At 33.4% G+C, this 14,853-nt stretch overlaps 1 protein-coding gene across 1 annotated transcript in view; it reads right to left on the reverse strand.

Annotated features, from left to right (window-relative positions):
* LOC124369086 (protein artemis-like) overlaps positions 1–9,993 on the reverse strand; it is a 44,386-nt gene extending 34,393 nt beyond the window's left edge. The window contains exons 1-3 of the mRNA XM_046826809.1: positions 9,803–9,993; positions 4,944–5,062; positions 817–1,057 (exon numbers count right to left, since the gene is read on the reverse strand). Of these exons, the coding sequence (XP_046682765.1) occupies positions 817–1,057; positions 4,944–5,058 (356 nt within the window). The 5' untranslated portion in view covers positions 5,059–5,062; positions 9,803–9,993. The remainder of the gene's footprint in view (positions 1–816; positions 1,058–4,943; positions 5,063–9,802) is intronic.
* Between the last annotated feature and the right edge of the window lie 4,860 nt (positions 9,994–14,853).

The following is a 14,853-nucleotide window of genomic DNA, read 5'->3' on the forward strand; positions in this document are numbered from 1 at the left end:
TAAAAGAAAAAGCTATGGAAGTCATGAACAGGGTTACAGAAAATGATTAGCTACGGGAGGAATAAGTATGGGAGCCAGACGAAACAAAAGGATGGATGGTAGGGGGAGCTTCATGACCGTCCTTACAATATTCAGCCTTTACCTTCGTTCTGCGGCTCCACCAATATTAATCCGGTTATTTTCTTGCCACACCTCATATATAGACAAGACAGTCAGTATCAGAACAGTGGGAACAGAATCTCTCCTATGTTATCTTGATAAGACTATGACGGACAAAAAATCAATAAGTCCTACACTGTCACTGCTTTGTAATGAAAACATGAACTTTATCCATAATAGTATCAATTCACCCAAAGATATTTATAACAGTTTTTAATGTATCATTCTTGTTTTATTTCTACTTATAATTAATTGAAATACACAATGCAATAAAATAATATTACATTTAGACTGCTTTTATAATTCCAGAATAATGCAGTTATATTTATTACTCAATCTGTTTTGCTAATTTTAGCAGCAAGTACCTTGTGTTACATAAGTAGATCACAGATTAACTGTGATTTTAGGTCATTTATGGTTATCTTATTTACTTATTACTTGGGCTTACTTACATTGTATTTAATCAACACAAATACTAAAATTAATACTTGATGAATTTGTTAGAATGCCATATACATTTGAGCAACATAACTACATATAGCAATTGATAAAAATGTCCAATTGATGAAGGATTCAATGTGTTAATAAATGACTTATTGCTAGAATTATATTCCAACATACATTTTCAAAACTGACTGAATAAGAAAATATACTTACATTACAGAACCTGGGCAATGGCCAGCCGGGATGGCTGTCACCTGAACAGACTCCCTGTTGTTGTGTTGAACAACCAGTGTAGAGTTAACTTCTATAGCACAGATTTTCTCCATAGGAATTTTACAACAACGGTCCTTGCTCAAGACCATATACTTAGTAAACATTGAACAATAGAGCATTTTGTTGTCGTCTTCAACTAATAATTTTATAAATTCACTGCTGTAAAGTCCTCTCATGTGATCTGTACAACAAAAAGACAAACACGCCTATTATATGTTATGCAGTTTATACTGTAATATATGAAACTAAAAACCAAATAGCATATAAAGTTATTAAACATTTTAATTTTACTTAATACATTACAGACTCTCTAATCTGGCCATTTAGTACTCCGGCACATCCAGTAATCAGACACTGTAACGGCACGGATGAGTCATCGGTAGTTTGAAGTCTCAGCCTGTCTTTATAGCGAAATGCGCGTATTGTACTCTGCATAACAACAGTGGTGCATTATCGTCTGTTACCAGTAGTTGTACGCAGTGAGTGTCACAGGTGAGCTTAGTGGAAAACGAATAGTCAGATCAAGTATACAATGCAGACAAGAGTGGTTTGTTCTGGTATCTTTTGCCGAAAAAAACCTTTGTTCATAAGGTGGAATCTAGTGTCTCGGGTCACAAATTGGCAAAAAGTGAATAACTTTTACGCCGGGTTCTAATGCTAGTGGCACTCAAATTGGAAAATCAAAAATCCCAAGGCTTTAAAGAATATGAATTTGCAGATTTCTTACACTAATCAACCTAAGGTATAGATGACAAAAAGAGGAGACAGTTCTACACCAGCTGCTGTTCCTTCGCCACTATCACTTTGGAAGATGAAAATGGGACTTTTGTTTCCAATATACGAACACTTAAGAGACTTTTTGTTTGAAGGTTATTTTTGACGATGGAAGGATTGCGAAGGAAACAGGATTTTTCCGGACATTTGCCATCGTTCAGTGAAACAAGAAATCAGTAACACTACGATTCGTTTCAACACCATCATTATCAATAGCTTTCGTAAGGAATTATATGGTTTTTTATTAATAAATTGTTTGATTTCATAATGTACCCCCACTAATCCGGCATTTTTGGTATTCCAACCCTACTAATCCTAAGTAAATGGTCTGTTGACAATGGGTTAAGGCTCAATGTAGGCAAATGCACTGTCCTTCATGTCATCCCACAAAATCTGGAAGGGGGTTGACGGATAGAGGTGTGGGGATCGCTCTTGATGGTAAGTTTTCGCAGTGTGTGACCAGGTCAAAACTCTCTGCATCTTGCTTGATAGCGACCTAACTTTCTCTGATCACGTCACTCATGCTATCCAGCGTGCTCTTGGCAGATTAAAAGGCCTGTACAGAGTCAGAAGTCTGTTGCCGGAATTCGCCAAGCTTCAGCTTATGCAGTCGATGGTCTTTTCTGTCATTTACTACTGCTATCCTGCTTACGGTAACAGCATCTCGCGGAGTGACGTTGATCGCATTCAGAGATTTCAAAACTCTGCTATACGTTTAATTTTCAATTTGAGATGATTTGATCATGTATCCCCCTTTCGGGATGCTGCTAAGTTGCTGCCAATGGAATCCGTCTGCAGGATGCTGATGTGCTGCATGGTCCACAAAATCCTATCACACAAGGAACCACGGTACCTGAGTGAGGAGTTGTTGTTCCGGGAGGAGGTCTCGCAACGTAGCACCCACCATGGCTATCTGCTAAACTCTCGTAGAGTCAGATATGAAGTCGGAAGAAGGAGTTTCTCATACTTCGGCCCTAAGTTGTAAAACAACCTCCCCCTTAGCCTAAAAGAATGCAGTTGTTCCTCATTTAAAAGGAAACTTAAAGACTTTTTGATTGTTGACAATTAACTTAATTAACTTAACCATTAGTATGTACGAATAACAAACTTAACAGTTTTTACCACTGCATTATTTTAAATTAGCTACTACATTTTATTGTACCTGTTTAAATTAAGTTTAGTTTAGTTTTTGTTATCTAGTTTTTAAGGCATTCAGCGACTTGAGTTATTCTGAAAAACAGTAGCTGTAAAATGTTAGTGTTACAGCATGAGTGGAAAACGATAAAGGTATGTGATTTTTCTGGAAGGAAAAATGAAACCATTATAACATTTAGACAATGGCAAGACAATTAAAATGTTAGCTGCAGATCTAGAAGTTGGTGACTGTTGGTTATTGGATACAGAACCAACAAAACAATGTTAGTATAAGTGTGAGTGGGGGTAGCAGTTTATTGCGGAAAATAATGAAGAAAGGCGAATATGAGCTGACATCAAAAGCCGTGTTTTTATGGTTTTCTCAAATAATAATAAATTCTCATGCATAATACTGCAAGCAAAGGCTTTTTTTTAATGTCATAAGAAGTTTAAGTATGGTGATGACAGTTTTACAACCAGCGGTGGGTGGTTAGACAGGTGGAAAGAAACGGCACGGTATTTGACAGCTGAATGAATATCGTTGGTGAAAAATTATAGGCAGATTCTTCAGAAATTACAGAATTTCATAATTAATTGACAGAAGTTGTTTTAAAGTCTGGTCTAACATCTGACTAAATATTTAACTGCAATGAGACTGGGCTCAATTTTCGTATGCTGCGAACTAAAAATTTGCCAGCTAAATCTGAAAAATCCGCTCCAGCATTTAAGAAGAACAAAGAGCGTGTTACAATCTTTGCATGCTCTAATTCTTCAGGAACATTTAAACTGAGATCTCGACTGATTAAAAACGCCCACAAGCCCAGAGTCTCTAAATACATCAATGTTAACTGTACCCACCATCCACCAAAAAAGTGTATGGATGAACAGCCAGATTTTTAAGGAATGGTTTTTTAGAGAGATTGTCCCTGTTGTTTAAGTATTAAAAAAAAAAAAAAAAAAAAAAAAAAAAAAAAAAAAAAAAAAAACAGAAATCTTCCCCGAAAAGCAAACCTACTGTTGGACAACGCACCTTCACACCCCAATGAGGACGAGCTTTGTAGTGGTGATATTAAAGTAATGTTTTACCTCATATTGTGACCTCGCTACTACTACCCCTAGATCAATATATTCTTGAGACAAAAAAAACTACAGACGTAGACTTCTTCAGATGCTTATTTCATGTCTAGACGATGGGATGAGTGTTACAGAATTTCTAAAAAATAGAACAATCAAAGATGCAGTTTTTTAGATCAAAACAGCTTGGGATGAAGTTAACAATTTAGCATTTCAAAAAACATGGAGAAAACTTTTTAACGTAACAAAGCATAAAAGAAAAGTATCAGCAGAGGACAATGAAAGTCTATCTGAATTAGCACAACTAGCTAATCAGCTTCCTTGTTATCAGTAGAAAGAAATGAAGATACCCGTGTGTGTTGCAACAAAGAGGTTCAAATGGAACTTAGTGATGATGCTTGTGCGCACTGTGAACTATTCGCAAGAACCTGACACAGACGATATTACACCTAAAGTGTCTCATTCCAATGGACCGAACGCGATCAACGCTGCAATTTACTACATTGAACAGTAAGAGGAGTCCACACCACTTGACCTAAACACTGCAGCGGTGGCGCTACATCAAGGCAACCAAAAGGGAAAAGAGGTTAGCACAAAAATCAATCAAAGACTTTATCTCAACTTAAAGTTTTTTTATATTTTCTATATTACAGTATATTATATAATAAATGTTTATAGTTAAGAGTAAATACAAATTTGGCAAATCCAACATGTTTGTAGTTATTTATAACCTATTTTAACATTGTCTCTGGATTATCCAAGTTTTTCCTTATCCAAGGTGGTCTCAATCCCATTCTCCTCAGATAAACAGGGTTTTTGCTGTACTACCTAATTGTGACATAACTTTTAGAGTAATCTTGACTTTTATATATTAATAATTTGCAATATTTCTGATATACATGTACTAATGTAACAAATATGTATAATGATGACAATTCATGTCTTGCAGATGTTGAATAAAACATTCTGATTTTGATTATGAAATATTTAATGGCTTATTTTACTTGTTACTCTATTAATCTTTAGTCACTGTGTTACAAACATTTACTTAAAATAAATAATATTTTCTATTTTCTATAAATTACCTGAGTGGAAATGACTCAGGAAAAAAGCAGATCCATCAAAATTTCTTGTTTGAAAATCATCTATTCTTATGAAATCAAGAGATGTTTCTAGCAATTTTCCTCCAAATGTTGACATGTTCCTGTTAAGAAAGAAGCAAACACATAAACTCTCACATATCGTAAATACACATATATTTTTACACAGTCCATAATACATAATAATAAGAATCTTAATTTATTAACTTTATTAACAATATACTTAACATCGTCATGTTCACTTGTCCACTTACTGTTATAATAACACACAAATATCACCCTGTATGTACGTACATATTTGTGCGTGTGTATGTGTTTATATGAACTACTGTTTTAATTCACCGTCCCCATGATAAGAATGTAATAACTATTGAATTGTTCATCAACAGAGGAAAAAATCTAATTGAAATCTTAAAACAATCTAGGGCTTACATGATTTATATAAGCATTATTTTATTTATTGTGTACAGAGATGTTTATTGGACATTGTGTTAAACAGATAACTGTTTAATAAGTATTATACTGTGCTTATTATTAACACGTTCGCTGCGGGCCACTGTCCGGACAGTCCCGTGACCCTCGCCAAAACTGCGAGGCACTGTCCGGACAGTGCCGATACGCACAATGCATTGCTTATTCGTTTCGCTTGTCACGTGCTGCGATCTTGCAGGAATTGTCGGAAACTTTTCAAGCTTGTTCTAGATGAAGTATACTTACTTTCTGATACGTCAGTTCGTCCTGGAAATGCGGACCTACTGTCCCGACAGTACCAGCGAAACAGCTGAAATTTCACATGTTTATTGCTATTATGAACCAGTAGGAAAGCAATAAAACACGTGCTCCTAATTTCTTTTCCCTTGTGTTATTGTTTTCGTGAGTAGACGTATCAGCAGCTAGGCTTGTTTACAAATTGGATAGGTTATTACTACTAAATTAAAAGTAAGGTAATCTTTTACCGGTATTGCGATTTTATCTATATGTGTGGTGTCAATATTTTTCTTGTACATAGTATACACATATTTTGCTTTTTTGTATACAGTATGTAGGCTATTGTCTCCTTAGTAAATTCATTCAAACGATACTTTTATTTGTTTTACTGTGCGGACAGCACGCGGCGGCGATCTGCACCGCGGGCTCTGTGGGTGTTTACGCTATGTGCGGGACTACTGTCCGGACAGTACCGTTGTCTAGCAACGGGACCTGATGCATATCAAAGTCGATTGAAGTACTCTTGCTACTTTTGGACATCACACAACACATTTGGTTAGTTATAGTTAAATTTTATATAGCCCCTCATATGTTAACATAAATGATGCCATGCCAAAAATGCGGGCCACTGTCCGGACAGTCCCGATGATTACGAACGCATAAGAACGTAATATAATCGAATATCATTATTTTATAGCGCATCAAACCAAACTAACGCCAATTCAACGAAAATCGCAAGTTTGAATTTTGCCGCATATCGGGTACATCATTGGCCGCTCTTGCCGCAGCGAACGTGTTAAATAAATAATATAATAAATACCGTAATGTAATGTTTTAATGTTCAGTTTGTGTGCTGTGTCTGGATAATCTGTTTACTTGAATATTATCTGCGGCCAGGACTGATAGCAGCCTGATAACGTATCTGTTATCTGAGTTCTCCGGGGCATAGTCAGTGCTTCACAAAATATCGTGTTCAGTAGATTGGATTGAGTGAGTGCGTTACAATCATGAATCAACCATCCACTAGTTCGACCAACCCTAGTGAATTGTGTGTGTCAAGAGTGTTTAGTAGGGCACGTAAAGAGTTTACATTTTAACCGAAACGAAATTATTTCCATTTTAATTGAACATGGAATTTTTAATAATGAGTGTATTTGTTCGTCATGCAGTCGCGTGTTGTTTTTAAACCGGGAGACTTTGTTGTTTCGTTGCGAAAGGAAAACTAGAAAAATTAGTAAGAAAAGAAGTTTTAAATGTTGCAATTTTTCTAAATCCACTTTTTTGTTGCTGCTGCTCAGCTATATCCGCCAACACGCTAATGGTAAGTGTTCTCTGTTAATATCCATCTATATCTTTATATTTGAGTTTTTCATGATTTATTAAGTTTCTTAACTTTACATAATTGCCTTTGCATTACATTTCAATTTATATTTCTGATCAGCCCCTCTAGAATTTTATATTTTACTGATAGGTACTATCTCGAGGGATGTTTTTCTTTAACCCTAGAACTGGCGGTCATTTCATCCTGTAGTGTCGGGCTGTTTTGGAGCTTCGCGCAAGGTTTTTTTAAAAAAATTATTAAAAATATAAAATAAAAGCAATATAAATAAGAGTATATATTTTTGTGTTCAGAATTAAACGTAGAATTGCACTATATTGTAAAATTAACCATCAACAATTTTCTAATAAACACTTTTTTTAATCAAATATAAAATTTACGAAAAATATTTCTTAAATTTGGGGGGACCATACCTAGCAAATGAAGTTATAGTGAGAAATATTTATAAGTGAGATAGCCATTCTGTGTCAAATTTTATCTAGTTTCAGAAAAACATAAACATTATACACATTAAATGAATAAATTTTATGAAAGCATCATAAAGCTATAGAACAAAAAGCAGCGATGCGTATAAATTCTGAAAATCGGGTGTACACGTAAGACTTTGGTAAAACAAGTTTTGCTAATACATTTATCTATGAATACATGTTATTTTGCATATTTTATTACTTAGAATAAAATAGAATATACAGTAGTAATGAAATAATTACCATAAATTATTTTTTGAAAAGTAAAAAAGTTAAATTTTGCCATTATTCAAAAATTTTGCGAAAAATTTTCATTCAGCAAAATATAAAATAGTTTCTAAAGCTTGTACTATATCAAAATTTATGGTTTATAAGTAATAGGAAATATTATGTAGTTAGAAAACTATAAATATAACTAAAGATATTGAAAAAAATATAGAATAACCCAAACAGTTATTATATATAACCAAAGAAATTACAGGCAATATATATATATATATATATATATATATATATATATATATATATATATATATATATATATATATTATTGTGAAAACTATCTATTTACCAAAAATAAATAGTTACTTCAGAGCTAAAAGAGTGCTATAAATAACGTTTAGTAAGTGAAAACAATAACAAACTATGTGAAATGAATTTTAGCCAAGTCATTTTGCCATAGCCTACACAAAGCCGGTAATTTCTCAAACATATTTCAGTAAATAGAAATTGATTTATTCTAAAATATATATGTTTACACTACTACGACATCAAACAACACACTACACATTAAATACGACACTAAAACACGCGTAAAACTATTAAAACTTACAAATATCCACAGCTCGGCACGAAAGTGATACAGAACGGCAGCGGCAATATGGCGGTCACAACAAACGGCGTCGCGTTTTCTTTTACGTTCAAAATAACAAGCTTGCTACGTCATAACCATAATACAAAGAGGAATAAAACTCATCTGTTCCTTAGCATTTTTCTTCCCGAATCCAATGGTGCATGAATTATATCGATACGTTACCGGAGTATATTATAAAAAGTAATTATACGAGGGAATGTTTGATCGACAAAATTTTGACGGTTAACACCACAAAAGCGGCATTAACCGACATAATTATGTCGATTAACAGTTCTAGGGTTAATTGACATCAGCGCGGGGCAGCACCGAAGCCAGCACTGATGGCCGGAGGCACTCGTCTCATTTCGATAACAAGTAATTAATTTGTTGCTCGAAATTAAGAAAAAAAATTGTTCATTTTGATCAAAATTCTGCTCATTTCAGTATTATTTTTCATTTACGTTTGCAAAGATGGCGACCCATCCGATGACGTCAATACGAGGTTGAATCATGGTCACAAAAGGTCACGTGACGCTCGACGTCGATGTACAACATGGAAATATTACTCCGCGCGTGAACAGTTGTTCCATTTTTTATGTTCTAGAACTTCGTTATTTCTCATTTCCACCCCATCAAACCGTATATTTTTTTTGTTCTATAGGACGATTCCAATAAGTTAATAACGCAAAACTCGTATTTTGCCGCTCCGGCCGTTTATATGATAATTACCAGTAATGTTAACCTATAAATTCCAAATTATATGTATCACTTAAACAAATTTAATTAACACATAAATTACTTGAACCATTCATTAGCTGACAACCCTCCGAGAAACAAAATCATATCTAAGTGTGTGCTTGAAAGCCTATTACTTGTTTCAGTTACTGTAACCACCAGCTTCGGAGAATAAACTTTCACAAGGCCCAGAGGATGCAGTAACCAAAAGAAATTTTCTGGCTTCTTTGTACAACCCCGGCAAAACATACCTCATCTCCTCCCATTGTACAAGAGGGTTTGTTGAGAGATTTCCTTCGAGCCATTTTAAAAATTTATTTTTGGCAAAAAAATCAACTAAAGCAATCTACAATAAAAATTTAAGTTGCAAGTGTGAAAGTGTTTAAACAACACTAACAACAGGCTAAAGTACTCATATGATTCCGATACCAAGTACTGTCTTCCGATACCAAGTATTGAAACAAGAGTATCAATACCAATTGTACTTGGTATCAGAAAAGTATTGATACTTTAATTGTATCAGAGCAACCCTAGATCTAGGTTAGGATTTAGTTAGAAACTAGATCGGGTAATCTTCTTTCTGTGGATGAAATTTAAACTAATTTTAAACCCAATAAATTAAAGAACTGTGTATAATATTAGATATAACATTGATGAACTATAATGACAAACCACTCATGGCATAAGTCATGATAATACTTACAAGTTTATTTTGCTATGTTAAATATTAATCTTTACTTACTATTTTAGTTGACCAATGTGTGCCTTTTTCAAGATGGTGATCGTTAATGTGTGCTGTGCTCTGAAATCTGGAGCTTACTGTCACCTGTAGCCGTTTTGTGAATTTTCAATTGATAATGTTATATTTTCATTACCACTTATCTGATAAACCAGCCAGACCTGATACTTTCCATTTGCCGCTTGATTGTCCTAGTTGACATGACATACGTCACTATGAACTGAAGATGTTTTTTTCTGTTTATAATAAAGGCTCGGGTATAATCCCATGCAGCCTCGTGGTTCACTGTGTTGTTAAACCTCTGTGGTAATTTAATTGGGAAGAATTAGTTATTATTATTAGTTTATGGTTTAATGTATTGGACATATGTTTTGTGTACCTATACTGTTGTGTTTGTTAATAAATAGCGGGATTACTATGGGATTCTATAGATGGATATTCAGGATTTGGGGAGTCTTCCCGCCAGGGGTCCTTCAGGCATTCCTAATCCGAAATATGGACCACGGATATAAAGGCCAAAACCAGGATACATATATGTATTGTGTTTTGTTGATTTGTTATTAAATGTATTTGTTTATGGTCATGAGAAATTTATTTATTTCTTTATATACTTTTGTGTCTTCTAATTTCATTAAATACGTTAAGTTAATATTAGATATTGATGTTAAATTTTTAATTACCTTAAAGCACCGATCTCTTGCATATTCGTAGGCTGGGCATTGTAAAATTACATGGTCTAGTGTTTCTCGTTGAGCTTGAGTGCAGCTTAGACACAATGGTGTGAAATATTTTTTAATATCATATAGTCTAGCGTTTACCTTGGCATGTCCAAACCTTAATCTAATTATATTTACCATTTCCCTTCTGTTGAAGTCTGCAATACTATACCATCGATTATGAATAGTCGTTGTCTGAATTTGCTTATACCATTGCGCATTTTGTGATAGTTGGTACTCCTGTTCATTTTCTGCTGCAGATTTTCTCCGTTGGTAGGCTTTGAAATCATCTGGTGGAATGTAAATATTTGTTATCTTGTTGCCGTTTGTTATTGAGTCTTTGGCTAGGCTATCTACATATTCAATACAATAAATACCTGAGTGTCCCGGGATCCATTGAAATGTTACATTTTTACCACTTTTAATAACTTCATAGATAATACTCACTGGAATGCCTTCTCCTTTATAGCTGTTATAGACTTTATCGAGTGCTTGTATAGCTGCTTGTGAATCAGTAAATATTACTATATCTTGTTGTTCTATTGAGTTTTTTTTTTTTTTTTTTTTTTTTTTTTTTCCTTTAAAGGCTATGGACTTTGTCATTTAGCCCCCGTTGTCCACTGAGTTTTTATAATTAAAATTTCTTCTGTGGTTGAAAGGTCATTCTTTTTCTTTACATCTGAAAAAATTACATTTAAATATTAGTTACATAAATGTATGTGTTCATGTTAGAGTATAATATTAGTAAAAGTGGGATGTAGGGAAGTTAAAAGTATGATAGAGGTTAAAAGGAGTCTTCTCGTCATGGGTCTATATGACATTTCTAACCCGAAAGGGGACGACCACGGATGAAGAATCCCAGTGAATAGGTATACATAAATGTTCTTGTGTTTTATAAATGTTTTGTATTATGTTCAAAAAGTCGCATAATTTTCTGTAAATGTCTGTGTTGTTAGTTTGCAAAATGTCTTTCACTGGATGTGTTTTATCTTGAAATGTCTGTTTGATTTTATTTAATTCTACTCTAGCATGTTCATATTGGGGACAATCTATGATGATATGGTCTATTGTTTCCTCAGTTCCCATGTTGCATTTAAAGGCAGAGGGGTGTAAAATATTTCTTTATTTTTGTATAATTTACTGTTGATGTTAGCATGTCCAAATCTCATTCTATTAATATTTACTATGTCATTTCTTTTCCATTTTATGTGTTTAAAACCATGGGTTGGGCTTAGTGATGTCCTAAAATGTGTTTGTACCAAATGGCTTTGTTTGTTGATATTAGTTGATTATTTACTTTTTCTTTATAATATCTCTTTCTGAGATTTTTAAAATCTTCATGGGGAATAAATGAATTTTTTAGCTCTATTCCTTCTATAACTGCCCTTTTTTGCTAATTTATCAACATGTTCATTATGGTTTATGCCACTATGACCTGGAACCCACATAATATTTATATTTTTTGCCTTCTGATAGTACTGTTTTGAAAATGTCAAGTACTAATCCGTCTGTTCTTTTGCCCCCGTTCACCGCGTCTATTGCTCGAACAGATGATAGTGAGTCAGTGCAAACTATGATATTATTTTCGTCTATTTCATTAATAAACTGCAATGCTTTATATAATTGCAAGCATTTTCTGCGTTGTACGAGGAAAATGTGCTGTTTAATTTTGTACATTTTTGCTATGCCGTGTTGAGGTATATAGAAGGCAATGCCCACGCCTCTAGTAGTCTTTGATGCATCCGTAAATACTTGTAAACAATGGCCAAATTTTAGGTTAAGCATTTCATTGGACCAATTGTCTCAGATAGGTTATGTTGTTTGTTTCCTTTTTACTTTGATTATAATTTTCTAAGGTTGAGATACATTTAACTATTTTGTCTGTCATAAATAAGGGCAAGTCAAAATCCCAATATGTTGTGTTTGTTGTCCTAGTGTGTATATTAGGGTTATCTTGTTCTATATTGTTTGTAAGTAATTTATATACAGTGGTTGTTTTATCTTATGTATCCAGTATTGTGAATGAGTGCAGAGTAGATTTAGATAACTAATGCTGTTGAAAATAGGATGGTTTTTTTTCTGTGACAATCTTGTATACAAGTCTATCTGTAAGCATTTTGTCTTCTCAAGTTTAATGGCATGAGGGAGGATTCGATTTCTAGTGCAACAATTGGTGTAGATGTAAAAGCACCCAATGAAATTCTCATAGCCTGATTTGTATAAAATTGAGTTTTTTCAATTCACTATAAGGTAGGTTACCATAAATAAAAACAACAGTAGTCTAGTTTTGGACCTTATTAAACTTTTGTATATTTGTAGGGCAAAATCTGGGTGTGCACCGTATCTACCACCTGTTATTGATTTAATTATATTTAGGTCTTTTAAACACTTTTTGAATACATTGTTAATTTGGGGTTTTAAAAGTAAAAGCTTTATCCACTATAATGCCTAGTATCCTTAGACTGTCTACAATGGGCACTTTTTCGGTGTGAATAAGGAAAGGCGTTCTCAATTCATTATTTTCTTTTTCTGGAAATTATGATGGTATTACTTTTACTAGCATTAAATTCAAGAGGCCAATGCTTTCAAAGTTAGTACACCATGTTATTTAGGGTGCATTGCATTATTTCATGTAATATATCAATTATTCTTACCGCAAGAATATATTACAATATCATCTGCGTATTGTAAGCACTTTACGTTTCTTTCAATTGTACATTGTATGTCCGCTAATAAATAGAAAATAATAGAGGACTTAACACGCTTCCTTGGGGTAAGCCCCTACATGTTTGTCTTGTAAAATTGGCTTTTGGCGTAATCATCTGTATTTGTCTATCCATCAGCCATTTCTGACAGTACGTCACAAATCTTTTTGGAATCCCAACTTTGTTCATTTTATTTAATAATGTTGGTATATAAACTTTGTCATAGGCATTAGATATATCTAACGATGTTACAACTATATTTTCATTATGTGACAAAGCTATGTTTGATGTCGCATATAAGATTAAGAATGTAATCGTTACAGCCTCGTTTTTTTCTAAACCCATATTGGAAACTGGGTATAATGTTGTGCTTTTCAAACTAACCATTCTAGTCTGTTTTTTACCATAGTATTAAATATTTTCATCATGCAAGGTATGAGTGATATCGGTCTGTATGAAGTGGATAAATGTTTTTTCTTTATTTGGTTTTAACAGGGCTATTACTTTAAATTTTTTCCATACTTTCTGGGATGTTACATTGTTCATCCTCCAAATCATATTGTATATATTAAGTAAATATTTTAACGCTATTAAAGGCATATGTCTTAACATATGCATATGTAATGCCATCTGGTCCTGGGGCCGTATCTTTATTTTTGGAATTTATAGCTATTTGTAATTCTTTAATAGTAAAGTTAACTTCCAGATTATTATTTTGGTTTGTATTCCAATTTATTTTGGGCTTAAGTTCGGTTTCATGCGGGACATAGTCTTGTATTATATTTTTCATAAAACTATTACATAGTTCCTCATTATATTGTATATCTGACATGTTAATAGCAAGTTTATTTGTTACTTTTTAGTTTTTTAATTATTTTTGGCCATGTAATAGAGGTGGTATTTTTTTCACTAATTAAATTACATATGTTTTGCCATGCAGTTTGTTTTGCTAATCTAATTGTTTCTCTGGTGGTATACTGGGCATATTGATAATTTTTGAAAATTCAGTGGTGTCATGTTGTGTTTGAATTTAGAAAATGTTAATCTTCTGTGAGCGACAGCCCGGGAACAGTCTTCATTCCACCAAGGTTTTGGTGAGGACTTTCCACTTTTTATTTTAAATTTGGGAATGGCTAAATTAGCTGCATCTTCTAAAATGTTATATAAAAATTTTTAATACAAGGATCTTGTACATTTTCTAACACTTCTTTAAATTGTTTTTGAATAACTTCAGTATATAGTTCCCAATTGGCTTTTTTCATATTTCTTTTTATTATTTGTTTACCCAAGTGTAGTGGGGGTTTTCGGTTACGATAGCTGAAGTTTGAAATGTTATAAAATTGGTAAATGGTTGCTTCCTACAGAATCTGTTCCAACTTCCCAGTTTTTGAGAATTGCATGTAATTTAGGTGATGCAAATGTTAAGTCAATAGTCGAAGACTGTTGATTTATAGTGGGAATTGTTGTATGTTAAATTATTATTTAATAAAATAAATGCTGAGTTTGAATATGCATTGAAGATATCATTTACCCCTTTTGTTTGCCTTTTTATCACTCCAATATGGGATGGTGGGCATTAAAATCCCCGCACATAAGACAGTGAGACCATTATCATTATTAAATATGTGATCAT

The sequence above is a fragment of the Homalodisca vitripennis genome, chromosome X, assembly GCF_021130785.1.
Source record: "Homalodisca vitripennis isolate AUS2020 chromosome X, UT_GWSS_2.1, whole genome shotgun sequence".
Classification (NCBI taxonomy): Eukaryota; Metazoa; Arthropoda; class Insecta; order Hemiptera; family Cicadellidae; genus Homalodisca; species Homalodisca vitripennis.